Here is a 27,997-nt window from a genome sequence, read left to right as displayed (position 1 = left end):
GCCTCGTGTTCTTTTTTTATTTATTGATACCCAGGGGCACGGTCCAACACTAAGATATAATTTACAAACGAAGCATGTGCTTAGTGAGTCCGCCATATCAGAGGCAGTAGGGATGTTATCTTGATAAAATGTGTGAATTAGACCATTTTCTTTCCTATTACACATTCAAAAAGTAACTTTTGGGTGTCAGGGAAAATGTATTGAGAAAAAAGTTCATTATTTTCTTTAGCAATGTAGTGAAGTAAAAGTAGTCAAGATATAATAAAGTACAGAACAAAAAAACTACTAAAGTAGTACTTTCCAGTATTTATACACCACTGTGACTATGGGCCATTTATCACTACCCAAAAATAGACCTAATTTGTCACAGAAAATAATTGTGAAATTGCACAAAACACCCTGTATTAGAGCTCATCTGTGGTAAAGCAGCACACTAGTTTTAGCCGCTTAACACCGTGTGGAGATTTGAAGGAAATTGATGCAAAACCACACATACAATACTGAAGAAGTCACCAGTCACATCACCGATAATTATTATAAACTTTTTGTAGGCCTGACCACAAGGGTTGGATTCTGGACACTAGCATTTTAGTATGAATTAAGACCAATGTAATTGACAGCTGTGGGCACAAAACAAATATGTAAATCACTAATCAAAACAAGTGGAGAATTGCAAAAACCGTAATGCAGAATGTCAGAAAAAGAAACAGATAATTCTTCACGCATGCATACTTTTGAAAAAGGTCAAAACAAATCTCCGTCATATACCTTTTTCTCCCCTTGCATGAGTTCTCGTAGCGAGGCACCGGTGAAGTGTATGTGCATACACTTTCTTGAATTGAACCTCTGTACAGGAATTAAACGACATATGCAGTGTCTATCACACCTGGTTGAAACCATTGTGGGAGAATTATTTCTTATTCATTTACTCTTGATACATAATCAAATCAAGTTTCTCTTTTGGCAACTTCAGACCATTTCTTATTCTCGCTCTAGAGAAAGAAAGAAATTATTATTGATCTCAACAACAGTCATAGTTCAAGGTCTAAGTGTGGGGGAGACTAGCCAGCGTACTTGTTGCGGATGATCTCTCCCCCCTCCACCTCAACCTGCTCGTAGAGCCACTTGCGGTCACAGCGGCACTCCACGCCACACCTGCGGGAGCTGCACTCGGGGCAGGGGTAGAAGCAGCCCATGCAGTCCGCATCCAGGCAGTCACACATGTCCTTGCCACAGGAGAGCAGGTGGCCTTTGTTGTCGTACACTTTACTCTTCGCCCCTATAGTCTGTCTGCAAATACACAAAACGGGAACGTATGACAGCCCTGTCCGTTTTCTCTGACCTGCCTCTTGCAAGTAACTAAAGTCTGCATCTTGCATCATTTACAGAATGACACTGCTTTCTGCTGGATTACCTTCTCCCTTACACCAATTTTCACTGGCTAGTCTCTCCAGTAAAAAAGGCAACAATTTGAAATACAATAATGAAAACAAGCATACATTGCAGCCTTTGAGGAAAGTAGCGGAGCAGTGCACCAATGCAGTAATGGATTCTGGAAACATGTGTCCACTCTTACCGGTCAGTGTTTGAGGAGACTCCTCCTCGTCCTCCTCCTCCTCCTCGTCTTCTGCCATCACCTCTTCCCTGCAAAAACAAAAAAAGAACTGAGTGAATGTTTATGACAAGGGGAAGTATGCTCTTGTGCATTTACACTAACATTAATTTAAACATCATTGAGGGGTGATTTACCAAAAAATGTAAAGCATGAAATGTGCGTGAGCTGAGAAAACATGAGACACACCTTGCCAGTATCCCGGGTACTCTGTCGTTTCTCTTTGGCCTTGCTCTTCTCCAGCGCCTTCGCCCTCTCCCGGTCTGATGGTACCCCGAAGCGATTAGCCACATTTGTGTCCTTGGTCATTATCCCCCTTTTTCGTAATTCAGGCTGCAATGTTTTTAACATACATCTTTTAACATCTTATAGTCTAGTTGAATAAAAAATAAAAAGACAGTAGGCAAAGCTCGATGGAGGAACTATGAAACCACACATTACCTTCGATGAATCAGCACCGAAAATTGTGGGCACTGCATCTTCCCTAAGAAACTGTTTGCCATTGTAGTCTCGGAAACAATCTGGGTTAAAATGCTCTGAGCAGAGGCAAGTGTTAGGTGTAGGGATGAAGTTTTTCATCCCCAAACTTTGTACCCATTGGTTGGCAAGCTGAGGTTTACTGATGGGGAACCTAAGAACAATAGGACAAGAAACACTGCTTAACACAAGCAAGCGCAGCTGACACATGCACGCATGCATTCCCTCTCTCTCGCACGTATAAACACACCTAATTTAGCTAACTACACTCAACAGCGACTATCTAGTTAGCTGGCTAACAACTAGCGACAACAACATTTAAAGAGTTTACTAACGATAGCTTGAAGTCCTTTACTCCTTACCTGTAAAATCTTATTTCTGACCCTTTGATAAACTTGTTGGTGCAGCCGTTTACTGCACAGGTGACAGGCATGATGAACCTCCTTCTCGTATGGTCTGATACCTATTTATTTAGTAACAATACAAACTATCAGAAGCACGCTTCCACAACTCCTGTGATTCTTGTTCCATTATATAATGGCTGTCTGCAAACAAACGTTTGCCGCCACCTACTGTGCTGGAGTGTGTAGTCAATGACGGTTTACAACATTAGCGCCACATTTCTAAATCCTCTTACCTAACTCAGTACTTCTGATAAAATAAAAAAGAGCCCTACTAACTTCCAATAGACCCTTCCCAATCACCAAAATCCCTTCCAAACCCCACCAACCTCAATAACCCTACACTTCAATCTTTCCCTCTCTTCAACATACTTACACCAATGTAACACATGCTCCACCATTTCATGACCATACACTCCTGAGACAAACCATTCACATGCTTGCCAAACCAGCTGCAATGACAAATTCAATGTCCTAGGCGCAATGGCGCAAACACCTCCTCTTCCTTCCTAATCAGACCTATGAATCTTGGTCCATCGACCTTTCTTTAGAGGGCATATTCTGTAAATGCCGGCTCTTGGGCTCAGAGTCCCATCACTTCTGCCACACATCTATCAAAATGGCTCTAATCTTACATTTCGCCTCACCCCTAACCAGTGGAACATTAGTATCAATTATATATTGTTTTAAAGCTCTTTTGGCTAACTGGTCTACAATTTCATTCTCTTCCACACCCGATGTGCTGGGACACAGCAGAATCTCACTACCACACCCAGTCTCTCAATTCTGCATAATAACCTTATTACTTCCAATAGTAGGCCACTCCTTTTAGATTTTTCAGATGATAAACAATTCAATACAGACAGGGAATTAGGCTGTGGTCAACCTCACAGCCTAACCCAATAAGCTAATAACTATTTTTCCCGCTGTTTTTCCAAAGGCATCTCACCTGCCTCCACTAGTAAGAAACATAACGATATTGATTTACAATGCACCATTACGTATCCTTAAAGATATATATAAAACTATGTACTGGATTCTGTCCAGCCTCTGAAGCCAAGTCTTCGCCGCTGTTCCAGAAACTATACACCAGTAATCAATTGTCTTCCTGATCAGAGCTCTATAAAATATCTATCAACGATTGTCAGCACCCTACTCATAACCAGACACCAAACTAATAAGATTCACCTACTTCTTACACTTTGTTTCAAAATGTATGACATGCTCTTCCCATGTATATCGCTCATTGAACCATAGACCCAAATATTTGTACTTAAAAACCCTCCCCATAGGCTATCCATACAGAAACAACAATATATTATCAGCAACTTTCTTCTTCGAGAAGAACATACAGCAAGATTTCACCACTGACATTTTCAAACTGAACCATCTTTCAACATCCATTATAGCTTGTTGAATAGATTTGGTCACATGAGAGATATTTCTTCCCCTCTTCCAAATAGCTCCATCCTCAGCATATAGGGAAGCCCCAATACTTTTATTTATTTAACCTTTATTTAACTAGGCAAGTCAGTTGAGAACAAATTCTTATTTACAATGATGACCTACACCGGCCAAACCACGAGAATGCTGGGCCAATTGTGCGCCGCCCTATGGGTCTCCCATTCACCACTGTTTGTGATACAGCCTGGAATCGAACCAGGGTGTCTGAAGCACTGAGATGCAGTGCCTTAGACCGCTGGAACCTCTTCAGAAGTTCCAGCTAGGCAGGCTAACGTTATTTAGCTAATTAATTTGCTAGCTATAATACAGTAGGCATATATTAATAATTGTATACACGCCATCACAATTTACTGTAGCTACCGTTGGCTGAAAACACAATCATCGCGGGATGAACGAGTGACAAATATCCGGGCAAGGGCGAGCCATTTAAAAAAAGAAAATCCTTCCTTTTTTTTTTATTAACAACAAATCAATACAGGAAGTACATGTGGGTTTAAAAGCACGAATCATTCCTTCTTCACCTTGCAAGTGTATTCTCGTCAGACGGCATCCGAAGTGTCCAATTAATTTGAGGGCTGTAGGTTTGTCTTTTAAGTGTTTGGACTGAAGCCATTGTTTCCTTTTGATTTAACCAGGCAAGTCAGTTAAGAACAAATTCTTATTTACAATGACTGCCTACCGGGGAACAGTGGGTTAACTGCCTTATTCAGGGGCAGAACGACAGATTATTGTTTAATCTTTTTCTATGGCTTTCGGTAGCCAAATCAATGCTCCTTTTCGCCGCCTGGAGGATGAGCATGGTGACAAACCACCAAGACCTCGGTGATCTAACATGGAAATACATTCTTTATGACCGTGTTTTCTTTCTGCTTGCATTTCGTATTTATATTTTGATGTGTATTGTCTGTAATTTATGTAATCCAGGGCTCATCTGTAGAAGAGACATTGGTCTCAGTATGACTCCCTGATAAAAATAAATGTTAAACAAATTAAAATAAAACCATGGCAGGAATGATATCGTTTTCTTAAATCCCCACATATTCCAGAAATACTGCCGCGTTCAAAACAACTGGGAGCTTGGAACTCGGAAAGAACCGACTTCAGTGCTTTCAAAACAATTTGGAACTCGGAAAAAAACGATATTGGATTTGAACGGTCCGGGATTTGAACGGCCATCCAATTTGGAATGCCAACTCCAGAACTTGGGCCTCTTTCTATATCTCCGACATGAAGATCACCGAGGTCATAATTTGACCTCGTATTTTTCCGAGTTCACAGTTGTTTTGAACGCAGCATACATTGCGACCCCCTCTTCAAAATGGAGCGAGTTTACAAATTGTCGTCGTGACGTCGTGTGCTATCGATCAGAAGGTTTTGGACACGGCCGGGGGTGGTGCAGGTAAATGTGTCATTCGTAATAATGTATCCTTTTAGTTGTGTCTAGTTATGTGTGTCAACTCTGACAAATCTTTGTTGCGTCGGGTGAAATTTATTTATACCTAGCTCTACCTATTTCCTGCTCAAGTCACATGATTGACTACACCAACCGTGCAGCAGTACTTCGTGGGATCGGTCTGGCTAGTCGCTACGAAACGGGGTAACTATCGGTTACTTACTCAGGCAAGCCACCAATTCTGACTTTTTGTGTTGATTAGGATAGTTTGTCTTGATGCCAGTTTAGACATGATACAGTTGTCTTTTTCGGTCGACTGGAGTAGCTAGTTGACGAACTTGGTAGCTAGAATCCACCACCAGTCAGAGTTAGCCCTTGAGCCTTGGTTAACGTTAGCGTGCTAAGCCTGTCTATTAGTTTACTGAACGAGCTAACATTAGCTAGCTAGTAAGCGCTTTTCTAATTAACTAACTATAGAAAAACAGCGCACGACGAGCCACAGAAGACCATAGCTAAAGCTATGGCTAACAGCTGAAATGTGAAGTGTTTGTAAAGTTTAAATGAGCTGTGCCTAGCTTGTTGCGTTAACAATTTGCTAACAAGTTAGCTAGCTACTATTAGTTACCTAGCTAACGCTACCTATTTAGCCAGCTAACGTCAACATTACTGATGTCATCAGGAAACAATCTAGTTAGCTGACTTGATTGCGAAATAGTACGTTGGGATCTTGCCATAGATTGCAACTTAACTTCAATAGCAGGACAGTGTTAGGCATACGTTAACTAGGCACAACTTCATATGTACATTTTAGCCATTTAGCAGACGCTCTTATCCAGACCGAAGAGCAATTAAAGTACATTGGCCGATTGTTCACCTAGCCGGTTCGGGAATTTTCCCAACGCTCTTTATCGCTGGGCTACTCTGCTGCTAAATTTGACATCAAAGATGATGGTGATTAATGGAGCCTGTGCTCAACTTTTCAGACAGAATTCTTACAGTTGTGTTTTTGAACATGGGAAGTTCAATGTGATGCATAGCTAGCAGATTGTAACGGGCTAACAGCCTTTATTTAACTAGGCAGGTCAGTTATGAACATTATTCATTTCAATGACGGCCTAGGAACAGTGGGTTAAATGCCTTGTTCAGTGGCAGAACAACACATTTTTACCTTGTCAGCTCGGGGATTCGATCTTGCTTTCGGTTACTAGTCCAACGCTCTAACCACTAGGCTACCTGCCGCCATACAGGGCAGGTACTGTTTGGTTTAGCACAGAGTTTTCAATCAACCGTAACTTGGTGACACTCTTCATTTTCGATTTGGCCAAACACGTATCTTGTAAAATGTCTGTCTAGTTGCAGGTGGTTCATTTGAATTTAGAAAATGCTCTGTTATTAAAATGTTTTGCTCCATGAAGTGAACCAACAATGTGTACACTGCCATCTTGTCCATTTTTAAAATCTAATCTCAAATTTTATTGGTCACATATTTAGCAGATGTTATTGCAGGTCTAGTGAAATGCTTGTGTTCCTAGCTCCAACAGTGCAGTAATATCTAACAATTAACAATTAACTATATTAACAATAACAATATTAACAATTAACAATCTAATATCTAACAATTAACATCTGAAATTAAATAAGGGAATTAAGAAATATATAAATATTAGGACGAGCAATGTCGGAGTGGCATTGACTAAAATACAGTATAGTTGACTACAGTATACACATGAAATGAGTAAAGCAGTATGTAAACATTATTAAAGTGACCAGGGGTTCTATGTATATAGGGCAGCAGCAGTTGAGTAGCTGGCTAGTGATGGCTATTTAACAGTAATGGCATTGAGATAGAAGCTGTTTTTTTAGTCTCTCGGTCCCGGCTTTGATGCACCTCTACTGACCTTCTGGACGATAGCGGGATGAACAAGCTGTGGCTCGTGTGGTTGATCTTTTTGGCCTGTCCTGGAGGGTGGGCAGTGTGCCCCTGGTGATGTGTTGGGCAGACCGCATCACCCTCTGGAGAGCCCTGCAGTTGCGGGCTGTGCAATTGCCGTACCAGGCGGTGATACAGCCCGGCAGGATGCTCTCAATTGTGCATCTGTAAAGTATGTGAGGGTCTTAGGGACAAAGTGCTGTTGTGCCGCCTTCACCACTCTGTCTGTGTGGGTGGACCATTTCAGATCATCAGTGACGTGTACACCGAGGAACTTGAAGCTTTCCACCTTCCACTGCGGTCCTGTCAATGTGGATAGGGGCCTCCTCCCTCTGCTTTTTCCTGAAGTCCACAATCAGCGCCTTCGTTTTGAGGGAAGACGTTATTTTCCTGGCACCACTGCCAGGGCCCTCACCTCCTCCCTGTAGGCTGTCTTGTTGTTGGTAGTCAAGCCTACTACTGTTGTCATCTGCAAACTTGATTGAGTTGGAGGCGTGCATGGCCACGCAGTCATGGGTGCACATGGATTACAGGAGGGGGCTGAGCACGCACCCTTGTGGGGTCCCAATGTTGAGGATTCCTACCATCACCACCTGGGGGTGACCTGTCAGGAAGTTCAGGACCTAGTTGAGCTTGGCGGATACAATGGTGTTGAAGGCTGAGCTAGGGGAAAGGGGGATACCTAGTCAATTGTCCAACTGAAATGTGTCTTCTGCATTTAACCCAACACCCTCTGAATCAGAGAGCTATAGTCAATGAACAGCATTCTTACATAGGTATTCCTCTTGTCCAGGTGGGATAGGGCGGTGTGCAGTGCAATGGCATCTGTATCTATTGGGGCGGTATAAGCAAATTGAGGGTCTAGGGTCGCGGGTTAGTTAAAGATGATTATGATCCTTGACTAGTCAAAGCACTTCATGATGACAAGTGAGTGCTACGGGGTGACAGTTATGTAGTTCAGCTACCTTTGCATTCTTGGGTACAGGAACAATGGTGGCCATCTTGAAGCATGTGGGGACAGACTGGGTTAGGGAGAGATTGAATATGCCCATAAACGCACCAGTCAGCTGGTCTGTGCATGCTCTGAGGACGCGGCTAGGGATGCCGCCTGGGCCGGCAGCCTTACGAGTGTTAACGCGCATAAATGTTTTACTCACGTTGGCCATGGAGAAGGAGAGCCCACAGTCCTTGGTAGCGGGCCGAGTCGATATCACTGTTAGCCTCAATGCGTGCGAAGGTGTTTAGCTTGTCTGGGAGCAAGACGACAGTGTCCGCAACGTGGCTGGCTTTCCCTTTGTAATCCGTGACTGTCTGTAGACCCTGCCACGTACGTCTCGTGTCTGAGCCGTTGAATTGTGACCACTTTGTCTCTGTACTGACGTTTTGCCTGTTTGATTGCCTTATTGTAGTTATTTGACCATGGTTAAATGTGGTGGTTTGCGCTTTCAGTTTAGCACAAATGCAGCCATCTATCCATGGTTTCTGGTTTGGGTAGGTTTTAAGTCATTGATTGAGACAAGTGTGTCCACCCCTTCTATAAGATTATAGCAGTCCGCGAACAAACGTTAGAGATGCATGCTGCCACCTACTGTAGTGTGTAGTCAATCGCAGCTTACAGACTAAATGAGTAAAGAAACATTAAGAGAAACTAAACCCTCTTACCTAATCCTGTACTACTAAGGGAAAAAAAGAGGCCAGGTAACTTCTCACAAACCCTCCCCCATCCCCCAAATCCCTTCCATCCCTGTCCAACCTCAAAAACCATACACATCAATCTTTCCCTCTTCCACATACCGGTACTTAGAACAATACATAAACGCATGCTTCACACGGCAGGTAGCATAGTGATTAGAGCGTTGGGCCAGTAAACGAAAGGTTGCTGGCTCGAATCCCTGCGCTGGCAAGGTAAAAATCTGTCGTTCTGCCCCTGAACAAGGCAGTTAACCAACTGTTCCTAGGCCTTCATTGAAAATAAGAATTTGTTTTAACTGACTTGCTTAGTTAAATAAAGTAAAAAAAAAATATATATATATATATATATACACACACATACTCCAGTGGGTCCACCCCAAAGTGCAGTATGCCATTATGACACTCACTTGTTTCGATCAATGACAGAATATTTGAATTAGACAAGATGGTGATGTACACATTGTTGGATTACTTCATGAAGGAAAACATGGATTTCTTCTAATAACTCAATTTAGAAAATGCTCCAACGAACCACCTGCAATTGGACACTGACTTTTTTTTAGAAGGTACAGTGCATTCGGAAAGTTTTCAGACCCCTTCACCTTTTCCACAATTTGTGAAGTAACAGCCCAAAATGTATTTTTCTTCCCCCTCATCAATCTACACACACTACCTCATAATGACAAAGCAAAAACGGGTCACATTTACAAAAGTATTCAGACCTTTTACTCAGTACTTTGTTGAAACACCTTTGTCAGCGATTACAGCATTGAGGCTTCTTGGGTATGACGCTACAAGCTTGGCACACCTGTTTTTGGGGAGTTTCTCTCATTCTTCTCTGCTGATCCTTAAGCTCTGTCGGGTCTCTCCAGAGATGTTCAAGTCCGGGCTCTGTCTGAGCCATTCAAGGACATTCAGAAACTTGTCCCGAAGCACTCTTGTGTTGTCTTGGCTGTGTGTTTAGGGTCGTTGTCCTGTTGGAAGATGGACCTTCGCCCCAGTCTGAGGTCCTGAGCACCCTGGAGCAGGTTTTCATCAAGGATCCTGACTAGTCTCTCAGTCCCTGCTGCTAAAAAAACATCCCCACAGCATGATGGTGCCAGGTTTCCTCCAGACGTGATGCTTGGCATTCAGGGTAAAGAGTCAATCTTGGTTTCAGCAGACCATAAAATCTTGTTTCTCATGGTCAGAGTCCTTTGTGCCTTTTGGCAAACCAAGTGGGCTGTCGTGCCTTTCACTGAGTGGCTTCCATCTGGCCACTCTACCATAAAGTCCTGATTTGGTGGAGTGCTGCAGAGATGGTTCTCCCATCTCCACAAAAGAACTCTGGAGCTCTGTCAGCGTGACCATCGGGTTCTTGGTCACCTCCCTGACCAAGGCCCTTATTCCCCGATTGCTCAGTTTGGCTGGGCGGTCAGCTCTAGGAAGAGCCTTGGTGGTTCTTCCATTTAAGAATGATGGAGGCCACTGTTTTCTTGGGGACCTTCAATGCTGCAGAAATGTTTTAGTACCCTTCCCCAGATCTGTGCCTTGACACAATCCTGTCTCGAAGCTCTACGGACAATTCCTTTGACCTCACGGCTTGGTTTTTGCTCTGACATGCACTGTCAACTTCGGGACCTTTTATATAGACCGGTGTGGCTTTCCAAATCATGTCCAGTCAATTGAAGTTACCACAGGTGGACTCCAATGAAGTTGTAGAAACATCTCAAGGATGATCAATGGAAACAGCATGCACCTGAGGTCAGTTTAGTCTTGTGGAAATGGGTCTGAATACTGAAATAGCTTATTTATATAATACTTTTTGTAAAAATGTCATCTGTTTTTGCTTTGTCATTATGAGGTATTGTTTATTTAATCCATTTTAGAATAAGGCTGTAATGTAGCAAAATGTTGGGAAAAGGGGCGTGTTCTGAATATTTTCACAATGCACTGTACATGTTTGGCCAACTTGAGAATGAGGATAGTATCGTTATGGTTGGTCTAAAGTTCTCTGTGCTACTCCAAACAGTACCTATCCTGTAACTGCTAATTGAGCATCACATCATCCCTTTATTAGCTAGCAAAGCAAGTGATTGTGTCCAATTCTACTTGGGTGTGTGGGGAAATTTAATTTGAAGTGACTTTTCTTTCCTCAGTGGGTCAAGAGGCTAAACTCGTAGGAATAGAATGACTAGTTCTGTACCTTAAAATCCCTGAAATGTGATTCTGGATAGTCAATCTGCTAACGTTATTGTATCTTCCTTTCACACACTGTTTTCGGTGCTGAGTATGGAATACTTTTGCTTAACCAGTAGAGTTACATCTGCTGATGTGACATTCAGGAGAAAAATTAAAGTTACACCCAATTTGCTTACTGGCACTAGATGTTCTACTGCGATGGAACTCTGTCTTCTGCTGCTTTTCACTGTGAGATTGTACGTACACACACACTCAAATGCATGCTCACCATCAAAGGAAGTACTGAAACTTGGACATAAGCAACTGTTTTTTTTAATTAATGCTTTGTATGGTATCTTCACCATTGTTCAGTAACAATCCCATGTTTACAAGTGAGGGGATTGTTCCATATAGTTCTCATGATAGGCTTAGAATAAAGTACAGAATAAAATAGGTTAAATGGCATATTCCTAACTTCCTACCTCAATGTCCACTCAGGCCATGGAAATAAATTCATCTATTTATGACCAAAATGATATCTTCCAGGTTTTTGAATTAGACCTCTTCAGGAATAAATGGGTGTATATCATGAATAAAATAAAAAAAATGGATGTAGTAAATGCAGATTTCCCATTTTAAGATTTTAAAATGTATTGTGAATGCCTCCTATGATTTAAATTCTACCTGTCTTTGAGAACAGTAGCACTCATTCCCTGGACAAAGGTACCTGACAAGCTCAATAGAACATTGGACTTGAGTGAGGTGACTTTAGGTCAGTGGCCCACAGCCCAAAGAACCTTATTCACCCAGTCAACTCAAGCTTTCAAACCAGCTGCAGCTTTCCTGTCCTCTAAAGTGGAAATTGTTAGCCTAGGACACAGTACATTTGAATAGGCAAAAAGTCTTGAATGAACAATCCTTCCTTAGTTGTTCATCTCAACGGCAGCCCAGCCTCTTGTTTTGCCATAACTCTTAGAAATGGTCTGGGAGAAATTTCGGCCTAATCACTCTCACGTTCTTAGATAGTGCTATGGATATGACTCACAGTCCATGATATCAAAAAGCTAGTTTTAAACTTGTTTAAAAACAATGGATTAAAACAACTATAGCCTATTTGGGGTTGTCAGTAGTGATGGGGGCTGTAGATGGTTACATATCACAACGTTATTTCAATAATTTGTGCCAAGAATCGATTTGTAAAAAGCAGTGGTGTGAAAATACTACTTCATTCGTTTTTTGGAGGTATCTGTACTTTACTATGTGTTTTATTTTTTAAATCCCCCAATTTCATGGTATCCAATTGTCCCATAGCTGCAACTCCCTTACGGACTCAGAGGCGATGGTCGAGAGCCGCGCGCCCTCCGAAACACGACCTGCCAAGCTGTACTGCTTCTTAACACAATGCCCGCTTAACCCGGAAGCCAGCCGCACCAATGTGTCGGAAGAAACAACACTGTACAGCTGGCGACGAAGTCAGCGTGCATGCGCCCGGCCCACCACAAGGAGTCGCAAGAGCGCGATGGGACAAGGACATCCCAGCCAGCCAAACCCTCCCCTAACCCGGACGACGCTGGGCCAATTGTGCGCTGCCTCATGGATCTCCCGGTCGGCTGCGACACAGCCTGGGATCGAACCCGGGTCTGTAGAGAGCCCTGAGATGTGTTGGCAGCTGCAAAAGCTATTCTCATTGAGCGTGGCAACATACTTTTAACGTTTTATCCACTCCCTGTCCTTTGCTGTAGTAATCTGGGAAGACGCAATGTCTCCCAAACTGGAGATTTAAACTAGTTCCTGACTGCGCCTCACAAAAGCAGTTTCAAATTCGCCAATTAAGATTTAGACTTTTGATTACAACGTGATTTGTTTTAATGGAATAGCCTGAAACGTTTTTTTTCAGCTCTCTTTTACTCGAGGCATAGGCCTGCAACACGGCATAGCCTATAGGCCTCGTGTTTTTAAAATTTTGTAAATGTATATATTTTTATATTAATTTGGGTTCACAATGAGGACAGACCTGAGGTCCCTGTACCAAACAGTTCCGTACAAATAGTCTACTTTTACACCCTAACTTGTGATTTGTTTGTTCTGTTAACTAGCCTACTTTAGGCCCCTTTTTTGGTGTGTTGTGTTTGTGAGAAGTGGCTGGTTAGACACACTCCAAGAGGGAAAGACTTGAGCAGCACATGGCCCTATGGGGATTTCAGAGCCATGCAAATGACCGTTAGTTACCTCTCCTGTGTTCCCATTTTCACCCTGCCTCCCCTCAATCCCTCTTTCTGTTTCTCTCTGACTCCCACAGAGTGTTGACAAGCAGAAGGGTTGGTTTCTCTGAAGATATTATTGTCGCAAAACTTCCACGTGACAGAGGGATTTTTTTTTTTTTAGTAGAACACGCAGGTCTGTCCTTAAAGCTGTTCATCTGTCAATGCCAGGGTAGCAGCCACATTGAATGAGGTTTCAGTCTCACATGGGGAAGATGGACAGATCATAACAATTACTTCAAAGGTATGTTGAACCCCAGTTGCCCAACTCAACTGTCTCTCTGGTAAATCTCCTAAACACACAATACACTTGTGCCGCTCAAACGAGTAACACGTCTATGCTAAGTCTGTTTTTTTGTTTTAAAAAACAACATTTTATTATGCCTACATTTGCTAAAATGTTTGATTCAATTAATGTCAATGGTCGTATCTGAAGACAGGGCAGACGGCAATCATCTTAAAGTGTTTTACATTATAGTAATTTAGCAGACGCTCTTATCCATAGTGATTTACAGGAGCAATTACAGTTAAGTGCCTTGCTCAAGGGCACATCAACAGATTTTGGGCCTAATCGGCTCAGATTCAAACCAGCAAACTTTCGATTACTTGCCCAACGCTCTTAATCTAGGCCACCTGCTGTCCTGCTTTTTTTCTTAGTTGATCATGTTTGAACAATGCTGATGAAGGAAAAATACTGGCATTTTTGTTGCAGGTACAGCCAACTAGTGCAAAAATAAAATTGGGACATTGTCAAAATTATACAATCATTAGTTTTGGGGCTATACAGTTTATTTACACTTACGTTGTTTACAAACATTAGAGTAAAGTAAGCTTTGGGTTCTGATGGGGACAGTTGAACTAAGCTCATGAGGCATTTATATGTTAAAGGATCAGTTGGTATCTTTTGTTCTACAAATAGAGTACAATTTACATCTCTTTGATATTTTAAAGCGTGTTAGATTAAATGAAGCGCCCTTCAATATGGACCACATGGAATGTAAAATAAAATAAAAATGTATGAATAAAGACAGCATTTTTGTAATGTTTTTCAGACTTCTAGGAAGATTTCAACTCACTTAACCTCAATGTCTCCTAAATCTTCAACATCACTGTAAAGCCCTAGTTATGGGCAGTTCCACAGTAATGGAATTGCGCCAAGACCCTTAAAATGGATACCAATCAAAAACATTAATCTCAAACTCTATGCTCAAGGACTACTTTTAAGAATTGACCCAGAACATTTTATAAACACATTGACTCAAACTGTGCAGATGTCAAGTTTAGTAGCAGTTTCATTAACAAAAGTCATCACGTTTTCCTACAAATGTTAAATAACTGCTCCAAATTTAAGATTAAAAGATGTCTGCAGAAAGAATGGGGTGACAACTGACATGACACGTTGAACATCTCAGTTGGTTATTGAACTACAATAAGTGAAGTGGATTTACTCCCGGTAACAGAATTGAGCTAATGGAATTTCATCATGGGTCCCTGATCTGTACTACACAGAATTGCATAATTATGGATATGAATGTCATTCTCTTCATGGTGACGTATCCTTAATAGCTTCACAAAGGTAAAAATATGCAATATCCTCCTTTGCATATTTGGGTATTATTCTACACTCTTGTCTATTTATTATAATGAGCTCTGGCACCATACAAGACCAAATTTGGTCGTTTTGGACAGGACCAAACCCGAACCAATTATAAACGTCTGTTGCACAAGTTTGGACATCAAAGTACAGCACACTTTACCTCAGATTACAGTAAAGTAACAGGGGTTGTGTTAACGCAGAATTCAGCATTTTTCACAAAAGTAGCCGCTCAAGAAATATCTTGCTGCGTTTTGATAACTGATCTAAAATGCGACATATTGTAAGCACTAATCAGTCGCACTTCTCCACTCGGATGAGAATTCACAAATGGGCATTTTATCAGCAGACAACACTCTGACTGTGTAGCTACTTTTCTAGGTAATATGCAAGATGAACGTTAAGCTAAACATTACAAAATGTAGCTGGCTACATTCTTTCTATGATGAACATTAGAAATATGACGGCGGTGAATAGTTTTGACAAAGAATACCTAGTTTTTTTTTCTTCCCCCCATTGTAAGCTCATTTACTTGTGGCTGCTATAAATAGCATTGCACTTCTGTTATCTGTTGAAAAATGAAGCTATTTTCTGCCGAATGTGTTGCACTAATGTATTTTCTGTGAAGAAACACTATAGTTGCACGCCCCTGATCACCCTATTGAAGCAGAAAAACACTGACTTTCAATATATAACGCGGCTGAAATGGTTTAAAATGCAGATTTTTTGTTGTGAAAGGTCAGGGTTTTGAAAATGCAGATTTCTGAACTCTAATGCAACCCCTGCTCAACTCTAGTGTGCTCTACTGTGTTCTATACTAAACTCTACTCCACTATTCTACTGTACTGAACTATACTCGAAGTACTGTACTTTTCTTTAGTGTACTATACTCATTGTACTGTTCAAACTTTTGAAACCTGGACGTCCATGATTGGTTCAGATTTGGACCGGACCAAATCTGAACAAATCTCATGGACGTCTAGATTTGGGCCAAATTTAAGGCCAATTAAGGACCAAAAAAGGTTTGGATGTTGAAATTAATGCCAGGTGATGGACTGACAATTTCAACTACAGTTGAACGAATAAATTAAAAGCTAAAATGTCTTGTCAAGTATTCAACTCCTTTTGACAAGAGTAAAGAATAGCTTAAGTTGCATGGACTCTGTGTGCAATAATAGTGTTTAAACAGATTTTTGACTGATCTCTGTACCCCACACATACTTATCTGTTAGGCCTTCAGTCGAGCAGTGAATTTCAAACTCAACCACAAAGACCAGGGAGGTTTTTTTAATGCCTTGTGAAGAAGGGCAACTATTTGGTTGATGGGTAAAAAGCAGACATTGAATATCCCTTTGAGCATGGTTAAGTTATTAATTATACTTTGGATGGTATATCAATACACCCTGTCACTACAAAGATACTACTTAACTCAGTTGCCAGAGAAGGAAGTAAACAGCTCAGATTTCGCCATGAGGCCAATTGTGACTTTAAAATACACTGCTCAAAAAAATAAAGGGAACACTTAAACAACACAATGTAATTCTAAGACTCCAAATCCAGACCTCCATGGGTTGATAAATTTGATTTCCATTGATAATTTGTGTGATTTTGTTGTCAGCACTTTCAACTATGTAAAGAAAAAATATTTAATAAGAATATTTCATTCATTCAGATCTAGGATGTTATTTTAGTGTTCCCTTTATTTTTTTGAGCAGTGTAGTTGAATGGCTTTGATGGGAGAAAATCTAGTCAAAATTATAATGCGCAAAAATAGCCTAAGAAATAGGTTAAAATACCAGAGATTCTTACGTGGCCCATTTTATATTAGGCTAGTTGTATTATTGGACTATATCAGCCAACAGGGTAGATTTAGTTTGAAAGAGGAGTTGGCTAAATATAGGAGAGTGGACACTTTCTTGACTTAAGCTACGTTTTGTATAACTTTTAGGTGCATTTTTGCATAAGTTGTGGTGGCAGGTAGCCTAGCGGTTAGTTGGGCCAGTAACACAGGTTGCTGGTTCGAATCCCCAAGCCTACAAGGTGAACCTGTCTGTGCCCTTGATAAGAGCATATGCTATAAATGACAATGTGAATGATGATTTTCAAGAAGTGTAAAATGTATTTCCAGTCGGTGTTGGAGTCTATTTAAACTATAGCCTGTCGTATTTAGGAAGTTAGACGAGTGCTGTGCTTCCGCATCCTATATAGCCTAGTCTACAGGCTATTTAATTGTGACCACACGTATAGGCGCACTTGATCTGGCACGCTTTCTACTTTTTCACTTCTTTATGGCATTTTCCTTGAAATAAAGTATGGTCTTTTGTGTCTATTGGCTCTTTTATATTAGTTATTTGATATTATTATTTTATTACCCCCAGGTGCAGATTTGATTTCGTAATGACAAGCTGCTGTGCAGAAGATGTCCACACTGTCTGCGACTGATATCACAGATGTTGGTCATGGTAAGAGAGCCCCGTGTTTTAGTCATGATCTGATTGGGTCCTTGAACTGTTGAGATGTAAATTTACATTAACTCCCATTCATCAGCTGGGTTCTGTCGACCCCGCGTGTCATTACACTGATTGGGAGCACTGACATTGTAGGTCACGCCACAAAGTACACTACAGAATTTGTATCATTTTAGTGACAATTTTAGATAATTATTTAAGAATACAGATGAAAAGAACTTGAGCTGGCTTCTTGTATTGAAAATATAAAATGTTTAATTAAATGAAATGGCTTAGTATGATTACTTTCTTACCTTTTCATAATCCAAAACGCATCCGTTTCAGGGATGTGAAGTATTACTATATTGTTTGTTTTCAACCTCCTAGAACCAATAGTGTAACAGGAAGACGTTGCTGTTTGTATACGTTGTCGTAGAACCTAGCGTTATCAGCCGATCGGCAGTAAAACATCTACTTTATATGCTTCAAGTTGTGTTAAAAAAATTATACTTGTATTCTTTACAACTACAGGATAGGCCTATATCATTGACATTTAGGACTGTTTTCAGGTGGAATTGTTGCATGTTGTTAGATCCCACTTAGGCCTAAAAGGGAACTTCTCACAATCATGTGACCTTAATATTAGAACTGAGTGTCCTATGTGAAAGGTGATGTGGCCATGAATGATTTCAAAAGTAAAGCCACAGTAAAGTGTTCTAACGTCTCAATTTGTAGGTTGTCCACCCACTCTGCCCATAGTGGGCGAAATGTTTTCTTATGCTATAAAATATGATTATTCTTGTTCTGAATCGTTCAGTGGGATCTTTCTCTAACCTATCATTTAACATTATATGCAAAAAGTCAGATTTCGTAACCTAATACATCCAATAATCACCGGGCTCTGTTGACATAGCTGTGCAAGTTTCCCGTAACAACTTTTTAGGATAAATGTTGTGGTTGTTTCCGCGGGTCGCAAAAAGCTAAATTAGCATGACGAGCAGAATTAAATGTAACAGGATTTGAAAAATGTGAAGCTTGGTATACGCTCGGTTGACATTTCAGACATACGCTTGTTTTTGTAAGAAAAGTGAGCCTGTCAGGGGGGGCTCCTTTTATTTAGTCACCCTTATTCTGCCCATCCTACAAGGGTAAACATCTATTGGAGTTTTGAGGATTATTTACACCAGCAATTCTCAACTGAAAGTTTTGAATGGGTCGTGGGTAAAATACAATAGGACTCCAATTTGAATTTAAACCAGGTATGTGGAGTGTTAATGTACTTACATTAGAAAAACAAGTGTGAAAATGTATGAACTTACTACTGTAAGTTGCTCTGGATAAGAAATTACACATGTAAATGTTTTAATAATTTAATCTCAACATTTTTAATTTAATCACAATATTTTCAATGTAGAGCTATTAGCAGTGCTATTTTTGGTAGATTTGTTGTCTCAAACCAGTGAGGTCATCAATAATATGGGCATAATTTTATTATTGACATTGAAAGAGGTGGAAAGGATCTTCCCTTGTCATATAATTGCTACATTTACTATCAATATAGCATAAAAAAAAATGTTTTCCAGATTGTATTTTGGTGAATCTTTTTCATGATGTGAGTATTGGGTCGCTACTGAGACAACCTGGTTCAATTTGGGTCCTGAGGCAAAACCAGTTGACAACCACTGATCTACACAATTAACATTATTTTACTCATTGGTCAAAAGATGCGTGTTTGATTGGATACCCTACAATGTGTGTTTCTATTTTTTAGTTTTACCTTTTTATTTCACTAGGCAAGTCAGTTAAGAACAAATTCTTATTTTCAATGACGGACTAGGAGAAGTGGGTTAACTGCCTTTTTTCAGGTGCAGAACGACAGATTTTTACCTAGTCGGCTCGGGGATTCGATCTTGCAACCTTTCGGTTCCTAGTCCAATGCTCTAACCACCAGGCTACCTGCCGCCCCGTATCACAGGTGAGGTGTTTGACGGGGCCCCAGAGCTGCAGCTGGACTGCCTCTGCAGTGGTGACGACCGCACCAGTGCAGAAATGAAGCATGAGGGCAACCTCCTCCCCCTGGAACCACCTGACCATGTAGGGTTTTCCAGCCCCCCCCAGAAAGGGCCTTCCTCACTAGCTGAGAAGAGCAGCCCACTGCCCATGGAGCCCAGCGACATCAAGGCCGACCCCGCCGACAGCATGCCTGCCAATACAGGTGCGCATGTTTTTGTATTTTGGTTTGATTTAACTGTTGTTTATCCAGAAATTCCCATTTGAGTTCAAGAGACCTATTTTGTAAGGGAGACCTGACACCTGTGTGTTCAGTGACGTCATCAAACCAGTCAGACTGGTCCAAGCATCAGGCTAATCCGTCTCATCTTATATATTTAGAGTACATGCCTATATTTTCCCAGACAGTTCCATATAGTATATTGACAGTACATGTATGCATTTACTGTTTTCTCTGAAATGTGCATATCTATTGATGGTACATACATTTTATATATTTCCAGAGGGCCAGCCGGTGAAGAGGAAGAAGGGTCCAGCGCCTAAGATGCTGGGGAACGAGGTGTGCAGCGTGTGCGGGGACAAGGCCTCAGGCTTCCACTACAATGTGCTGAGCTGCGAGGGCTGCAAGGGCTTCTTCCGCCGCAGCGTAATCAAGAGTGCCCAGTATTCGTGCAAGAACAACGGCCGCTGTGAGATGGACATGTACATGCGCCGCAAGTGCCAGCAGTGCCGGCTGCGCAAGTGCCGTGAAGCGGGCATGCTGGAGCAATGTGAGTTGTTTAAAAAAAAAAAAATATATATATATACACCTTCAATAACACCTGTGCTTTTTTGGACCTTTTCCTTAGATCTGTCGGGAAATGTAGCGGTTTTGCAACAAAAAAAAACCAGAAGATGCTTTATTTTAAATGTAGAGGTACCGATTGGAGATGTTTCTGCAAGATCTCTATAAAAAGCTGAAGTACATCATTGAAATTGACCTCCCAAACTACGGTAGTACTTATTTTTCCTACTTTTCATTACTGTGCTGCTTGTGTTCCTGGCACCCCCAGGCGTTCTCTCAGAGGAGCAGATCCGAGTGAAAAAGATGAAGAAGAACGAAGAAGAGACTGCACGCACGTCTGCGGTGGTGACCCCCACCCCGGTGCCGGAGGTGGTCCCGCTGGCGCCCGAGCAGTTGGAGATGATCGAGAAGCTGGTGGCCATGCAGAAGCAGTGCAACAAGCGCTCGTTCATCGACCGGCCCAAAGTCACGGTGATTGTTCTTTGAGTGTCCCAATCCTTTGACGCCATAGGGCAAACTACTAACATATGTTATCTTAAACAGTTTTGATTGATATACAGTTGCACTAATGTAAGAATTGGTATGAAATCGTCATCTTGATATGGAGGTGGAATACAACACCTCCGCATGTTCAAAGACATGTTAGCCAAGAATACTGCAAAAAATATTGTTACTGTTGAATTTTGGCCAAATTAACTTTCATCCAGACAATTTTTGGTAGTTCAGCAGCTCTGAGCACATGGTGAAATTTCTGCATTGTATTAGGTATTTTTTTTTAAAAATATTTTTAATTATTGATGAATTGAATAATTTGTTCATTAATCTATTGATGTCTTTGTCTCCATCTAATTTCCAGCCGTGGCCCCAGAGTCAGGACCCCCAGAACAGGGAGGTGCGGCAGCAGCGCTTTGCCCACTTCACTGAGCTGGCCATCATGTCGGTCCAGGAGATAGTGGACTTTGCCAAGCAGTTGCCTGGCTTCCTAGAGCTCACCAGAGAGGACCAGATTGCCCTGCTGAAGACCTCAACCATTGAGGTGAGTCATCGTTTTTCTAGTGTATTACTCTTTCCCCTCATTCTCAAACAGGTTTGTTGAAGTGGTAAATACTGTAATAACAAATGCCGGCTTTATATTGTCTTTCGCCCCCCCCCCAAACCCCCCACTTCTTCTAGTCAGGACCACTGGGAGGGGGGAATCATGTCTGACTCAATAGCATTATGTTTGTTTTCAGGATCAAATGACTCTGTCAAGTAGATTATTTACTTTGCACAATGTTTCTCACTTGATCCCCAATCACTGAGATGTGCCTTGTTTTTCTGCAGATCATGCTGCTGGAGACATCGCGGAGATACAACCCTGCCATTGAGAGCATCACGTTCCTGAAGGACTTCAGTTATAACAAGGAGGATTTTGCCAAAGCAGGTGAGGTGTTCATGATCCACATTCAAGCTCCAATCAGTCAAAATCAAGCTGCTCGCCTTCAACTCCCTCCTGTTCTATACTCCAGGGGCTCCCACCCTTTTCCCCCCAGGGTCCCCCTTTTAACATACCATTTTTTAAATAAAGTAATTTATGTTGTTTTGAAGGTCATTTCCTGCAATTCCATGTAGTTTAACAAGATTCATGACATTTTAGATAGGCTTTTCTGGATAGTACATGATTTCAGTTTTGATGTCTTCACTATTATTCTACAATGTAGAAAATAGTAAAACATTAAACACCCTTGAATAAGTAGGCGTGTCCAAACTTTTGACTGGTACTGTGTGTATATACACTACTGTTAAAAAGTTTGGTCACGTAGAAAAGTCCTCGTTTTTGAAAGAAAAGCACCGTTTCCCATTAAAATAACATCAAATTGATCAGAAATACAGTGTAGATATTGTTAATGTTGTAAATGACTATTGTAGCTGGAAACAGCAGATTTTTTTTTTTTTTTTAATGGTGTATAGAGGCCCATTATCAGCAACACTCCTGTGTTCCAATAGCACGTTGTTAGCTAATTCAAGTTTAACATTTTAAAAGGCTACTTGATCATGAGAGAACCCTTTTGCAATTATGTTAGCACAGCTGAAAACTGTTGTCCTGATTTTAAAGAAGCAATAAAACTGGCCTTTAGACTAGTTGAGTATCTGGAGCATCAGCATTTGTGGGTTTGATTTAACAGCTCAAAATGGCCAAAAATAAAGACCTTTCTTATCAAATTCGTCAGTCTATTCTTGTTCTGAGAAATTAAGGCTATTCCATGCGAGAAACTGAAGATCTCGTACAACGCGGTGTACTACTCCCTTCACAGAACAGTGCAAACTGTCTCTAACCAGAATAGAAAGAAGTGGGAGGCCCCGGTGCACAACTGAGCAAGAGGACAAGTACATTAGTGTCTAGTTTGAGAAACAGATGCCTCACAAGTCTCAACTGGCAGATTCGTTAAATAGTACCCGCAAACACCATTCTCAACAGCGAGGAGGCGACTCCGGGATGCTGGCCTTCTAGGCAGAGTTCCTCTGTCCAGTGTCTGTGTTTTGCCCATCTTAATATTTTCTTTTCTTTGGTCAGTGAGATGTTTTTTTCTTTGCAACTCTAATGATCAATTAGCCTTTTAAAATGTTAAACTTGGATTAGCTAACACAACGTGCCAGTGCAACACAGGAGTGATGGTTGCTGATAATGGGCCTCTGTACGCCCATGTAGATGTTACATAAACATCAGCCGTTTCCAGCTACAATAGTCATTTACAACGTTAACAATGACTAGACTGTATTTCTGATAAATTGTATGTTTTTGTAATGGACCAAAACATGTGCTTTTCTTTCAAAAACGAGGACATTTCTAAGTGACACCAAACTTTTGAACGTGTATATATATATATATATATATATATATATATATATATCCCTCAAATCAAGGAAGATCCGGCACCCCCCTCAAGGAAACTTTGGCTCAACCCTTGCCATACTCTGTAGAGATATTGACCTTTTACCCTTAACCCATATTTGTTTCTCTGTCTGTATTTCCCTCTCCTCTCTCATCCCCCTCAGGGCTGCAGTTGGAGTTTATCAACCCCATCTTTGAGTTCTCCAAGGGCATGAACGACCTGCACCTGGACGAGGCGGAGTATGCTTTGCTCATCGCCATTAACATCTTCTCTGCAGGTCAGAGGTCAAGTGGTATGCTAGTGTGGAACAGAGCCCATATGCAAGGTCCCTTTTATTACAAAGGTCTGGACATCGTCGTAATCATTAAGGATTCACTGATGTGGATATTCTGGGCCGATACCAATATAAAATATTTTCTTTGCAATTTCGATTTTTAAGCTATCGGCCGATACCAATATTGTCACTGACATATTGTGCATCTCTAGTAATCATATGCGGAAGCGTCCCGAAAACAAACAAATTCATGGGAACATTGCCGTTTTTCAAAGATTCTACAGGGTATCAGGTGAAAATATGACCAGGGGTCAGGAAATTATGTAAAAAGGTGGCTGTAGATATTTTGAAAAACTTTTCAATAAATAGAATGACAGTTAATGATACAGTGCCTTCAGAAAGTATTCATACCCCTTGACCTATTTAAAATGGACTGAATATATTATCTACACATAATACCCACATAATGACTAAGTGAAAAACAAGTTTAGAAAATTTTGTAAATTTATTGAGAAATGAAATGCATAAATATCTAATTTACAAAACTATTCACACCTGAGTCAATACATGTTAGAAACACCTTCGGCAGCGATTTACAGTTGAGTGTCTGGGTAAGTCTCTGAGCTTTGCATACCTGGATTGTACAATATTTGCACATTATTACAAAAATTCTTCAAGCTCTGTCAAGTTTGTTGGATCATTGCTAGACACCCATTCAAGTTTTGCCATAGATTTTTAGGCCTATAAGTCAAAACTGTAACTAGGCCACTCAGAAATATTCAGTCATCTTGGTAAGCAACTCGTGTATATTTGACATTGTGTGTTAGGTTATTGTCCTGTTGAAAGGTGTATTTTTCTCCAAGTATCTGTTGGAAAGCAGACTGAACCAGGTTTTCCGCTAGGATTTTGCCTGTTCTTGGCTCTTTTCTGTTTCTTTTTATCCTTAAAAGGTGTGAACACCTTCTGAAGGCACTGCATGCGTTTGCTGAGGAGTCTATTTTCACTGAGTGAATGGTAGCGGCACGGAAAGGTCACAAGTTATTTTCACTCGCCTCGCTGGTCTCTTTACCTAAATGCGAAAGAATTCTAAACAAAGAGTTTGGGATATCAAAATATTAATGTCTTGACCTGGGTACTACAAAGACCTTCCCCATATGTAGAAAGTAATATTCAACATATCTATGCATTGTATTGGGTATAAAACATTCAGCTGTATTCGTATGTTTCCCAGACCGGCCCAATGTGCAGGACCATGAACTGGTGGAGCGACTGCAGCAACCGTACGTGGACGCACTTCGTTCTTACATCATGATAAAGAGACCAAACGTGAGTGCCCTAGTTATATATATATATATATGATATTTGTACTTGTACAAGCCGCCATGTGTAGGTTTTGAGGATTCAGTTGTCACACACACACGCTTGAGTCCACATTGAGTTGAATTCCGTTTTCAATTCCAGCCGGTACAGGACATATATTGAAATGCAGGTCATGAGTGGGAAAATCCAAATAGAAAGTAATATGAAAATGTTATGTTTAAAAATAGAAAATGTAATGGTCCCCAACACTGAATTATGAATGGGGTTAAATTAACCTCTCTTCCTTTTAGGATCACCTGATGTTTCCACGCATGCTCATGAAGCTGGTCAGCCTCCGCACCCTCAGCAGCGTCCACTCTGAGCAGGTTTTCGCCCTGCGCCTCCAGGACAAGAAGCTCCCGCCGCTGCTATCTGAAATCTGGGACGTCCACGAGTGACTCCGCTTGATGCCCTCACGGAACTCTGCTGCGCTTCGCAGACGTGTACTTGGATGGACACTAACATTGGGTCTGTCTTTCAAGTGTCGGAAAAAAGACTTGAGAATGAAGCGATGCCTCCCAGGCTACCCAAACACGACGAATCAAACCTACAGATTGGTTGCCGGATTGGAGGAACATTTTTATTTTTTTATGTCTTCAGTGCAGTTTGGCAGGATATTGATGGCCCTCTGTCCTGCAGACTGGGACACTAATCTCATGGGGGAGGTTGGGGCATAGAAATAGAATGAATATAATTGGTATTTCTATGGGTTGAGGATTGTGCACACCTGATTTCTGTCCCTCGCTCATTCCGTTGTATTAAAGGTGAGACGGCTTGTGGTGAGATTGTGCTGCCATGGTCAGTTTGGCTCAGACTTGCTAGCCAGTGTTAACCATTAAATCTATTGATATCTGTTGATAGTCAGTCTCGTGATAGACATAACTTTAACGACAATTGCCATGAAGCTTCAATTGCCATGAAGCTCCACTCTCAGATCCACATCATCGATAATAACCCCATAGTGAAATTAAATGGAAAAATACATGTTATAGCCCTGTGTTGCAATGGGATAGGATATAGAGGTATTTTAACTGCTGCCCGATGTTAAGGAATGTCTAATTGGTGTCCAGATGTATGTTAGAATGGTAGGTCACCTGTTTGATACTGTTGCGATTTTAGCAGTTTAAAATTCAGCCATCTGATTTGTTCTCCTCTCGGAAGGAACAGGAAAGCAATTCTGATTGGTGTTGAATTGTTTATGGTAAAGTGATTGGAAGTGTTGGTATAGAGATGCGTAGTCTACCACTTCCAAGCGCAGGGCCCCCACCAACCATTTGTAAATGACCTCAAACATTGATTTCCATGTACAAAGTATATATTACTATGACAAAATATATATATTTAGTATGCCCACAAGTGAAGACATCCATACGAAACGACTGTACAATCAACACTCACTAACGCACAAGCAAGCGGTGATTTATTTTTAAGCATGACTGGGTATGTGACGGACAAGCTGAGACCTTATACACTGGAACAACTTCAATGCTACGCTAGGTTAGCTTAGGCTATGGGTGGGGGTGCAAAAAAACTGAACTCATCATGCAGTAGTGGCTTGTGGGTCTGCTTACCCACAATCTGCCCCGCCTACCTTGTGAGCAAAACATTTTAGTGCTCCTCCCTCATGACAACACATTTTAGTTTTAAAGTTTATTTTCTGCAATTCTACACATTTTGCCTTAGGGCGGAGGCAAATGTTTGCAGTTTTTAATATAACGGATTTATCAACCGGTCGGTAATTCGACCAGGCTTACTACAAGTTTGGTAAATTTAGCTGGCCGCTAGACTATCTAATTAAGCTGACCTAGGCTAATTGACTGCTGATGCACAACCAAATTTTTAAATTGCACTTTGTCTTTTATTATTGTAACTCGCAACAGTAAATTGAGACCCCATCCCTGGTCTAGTCATATGTACGGTCCTCCACCAAATCAGCATGATTCAAGACATTGAGTTGCAACTTCGTCTAAAATGTGCTTTGCATCCCACAATAGTTGGAATAGCAAAATAAGTAAAATTGTGCTCCTTGTGTGGGCACTGCAGTACTTTCTTCAACGGTAACATTTCTGGGTTACACTTTATAACTTCAATGAATAAACCATTGTAAATGTTTAAACGCTTATATACATCTGTGAATGTCGACTAATAATTAAATACTCAATCGTTTTAAAACTTTATAAATGGTTATTCGTGAATGTTATTATAGTCTTACCCATTTGATTACTAATAAGGCCATTTATAACGTTTCACTCGACTAAGCTCTGTTATTCATCTGTTTTTTTTTCATGATGCTGTTTCTACCACAGTCCTTTGTATGATGATGACTTCTCTAATGTGACACTTTTATTAAACAAACGATCAGAAGGAATTAGAGAAGGAAAGATTTTTTTGTTGCGATTTCCGAGTGACAGTTTTGTCCATTCCTTACCTTACAACTCAAATCAGTGTGAAATAGAGGAGTTGAGGACTCCGAGACAAAATGGGGAGATTTATTATAAGTTGCATAATATGTCAAAGTAGCACAGAGATAAGGGAGTAAGATGCATGGAACAATTACTCGATGGAGCTTTCAGTTATGAGAAGAAAAGCAATGTAATTATTTAAAAAATATGATCATGTGTAATATCAGGGTTGGTGGTCTTCTATTTATCGTCCAATGTCAACCATCAGGTTATTATGGCTATTTGTTTTATTTAGTTTGGGTTGACATTGACTGATTGTTTGATGGAGCTGACTCATAACCTGAAGATGGATCTTCTACACTATTCAAAGGGTTTGCTCTTCCCTGGGAATGTGTGTGGAGCCATCTATTTTCAATTACTCTTGAGACATGTCAAAACCATACAATCCCACTTTTCCTATTTCCCCCCCCCCCCCCCCCCTTCAATATGTAACTCATACCAGCGAATGATTGTCTGCATTTTTAAATTACATGATTTCAGTATTTTCAATATTAATAGAAAACTAAGCATTAACACAAGGTATGCGATTAATGGTATGGGGTCTTAGGTCTAAATTATGTTTTCAGTTTGGATTACACAATGTTCAGTGAAATTATTGTTAATACTGTTGGTAACTGAAAGTTGATTGTAATAGAATGTACGACATTCTGGTGTGCAGAACTAATTTAATTCCCTTCTCTACATCTTAAAGGGTGACGCTGTAAACAATATTGACATAGAAATGCAAACTTATTTGAATGTTTTTTAACACTTTAGGACCTTCTATATTCTTTTATATGTATAAATTAAAACATTACAAAAATA

General features: G+C 40.8%; 2 protein-coding genes across 15 annotated transcripts; one reads left to right on the top strand and one right to left on the bottom strand.

Annotated features, from left to right (window-relative positions):
- Window positions 1-3: 3 nt before the first annotated feature.
- On the bottom strand, window positions 4-5,973 carry LOC129854117 (ARL14 effector protein-like). Of its 4 annotated transcripts, none has more exons than XM_055920859.1 (5): window positions 5,571-5,973; window positions 2,054-2,243; window positions 1,802-1,945; window positions 1,577-1,644; window positions 4-1,290 (listed from the first exon to the last, which is right to left on the bottom strand). In XM_055920859.1, exons 2-5 carry the CDS (start codon window positions 2,189-2,191, stop codon window positions 1,062-1,064), a joined length of 579 nt encoding a protein of 192 aa, XP_055776834.1. In that variant the 5' UTR covers window positions 2,192-2,243; window positions 5,571-5,973; the 3' UTR covers window positions 4-1,061. The 4 variants fall into 4 exon arrangements, with proteins under 4 accessions (XP_055776834.1, XP_055776830.1, XP_055776835.1 ...); XM_055920855.1 differs by lacking the exon at window positions 5,571-5,973 and adding an exon at window positions 4,476-4,614; XM_055920860.1 differs by lacking the exon at window positions 5,571-5,973 and adding an exon at window positions 4,315-4,387.
- On the top strand, window positions 4,691-27,997 carry LOC129854116 (oxysterols receptor LXR-alpha-like). Of its 11 annotated transcripts, none has more exons than XM_055920844.1 (12): window positions 4,691-5,353; window positions 5,480-5,551; window positions 13,429-13,634; window positions 17,363-17,446; window positions 19,407-19,646; window positions 19,945-20,211; window positions 20,494-20,696; window positions 21,082-21,261; window positions 21,549-21,648; window positions 23,262-23,390; window positions 24,604-24,698; window positions 24,983-27,997. In XM_055920844.1, the coding sequence occupies exons 4-12, from the start codon at window positions 17,404-17,406 to the stop codon at window positions 25,127-25,129; spliced, it is 1,404 nt and encodes a 467-aa protein (XP_055776819.1). In that variant the 5' UTR covers window positions 4,691-5,353; window positions 5,480-5,551; window positions 13,429-13,634; window positions 17,363-17,403; the 3' UTR covers window positions 25,130-27,997. The 11 variants fall into 11 exon arrangements, with proteins under 11 accessions (XP_055776819.1, XP_055776823.1, XP_055776822.1 ...); XM_055920848.1 differs by having other exon boundaries at window positions 5,458-5,551; window positions 13,562-13,634; XM_055920847.1 differs by having other exon boundaries at window positions 5,458-5,551; window positions 13,515-13,634.

This window comes from Salvelinus fontinalis, chromosome 4, assembly GCF_029448725.1.
Source record: "Salvelinus fontinalis isolate EN_2023a chromosome 4, ASM2944872v1, whole genome shotgun sequence".
NCBI lineage: Eukaryota > Metazoa > Chordata > Actinopteri > Salmoniformes > Salmonidae > Salvelinus > Salvelinus fontinalis.
Note: the sequence above shows the minus strand (reverse complement) of the source record. Positions and strands in the feature narration are given on the sequence as shown.

Excerpts from the sequence above, each read along its gene's own strand:
- LOC129854117 (XM_055920855.1), bottom strand. The coding sequence starts at position 4,567 with ATGGCTTCAGTCCAAACACTTAAAAGACAAACCTACAGCCCTCAAATT. Across the intron at positions 2,244-4,475 it reads GACGAGAATACACTTGCAAG|GTTCCCCATCAGTAAACCTC; the intron begins GTGAAGAAGGAA and ends TATTGTTCTTAG. Across the intron at positions 1,946-2,053 it reads TCGGTGCTGATTCATCGAAG|CCTGAATTACGAAAAAGGGG; the intron begins GTAATGTGTGGT and ends AAAACATTGCAG.
- LOC129854116 (XM_055920853.1), top strand. The coding sequence starts at position 17,404 with ATGTCCACACTGTCTGCGACTGATATCACAGATGTTGGTCATG. Across the intron at positions 20,212-20,493 it reads AGCGGGCATGCTGGAGCAAT|GCGTTCTCTCAGAGGAGCAG; the intron begins GTGAGTTGTTTA and ends TGGCACCCCCAG. Across the intron at positions 21,262-21,548 it reads TGAAGACCTCAACCATTGAG|ATCATGCTGCTGGAGACATC; the intron begins GTGAGTCATCGT and ends GTTTTTCTGCAG.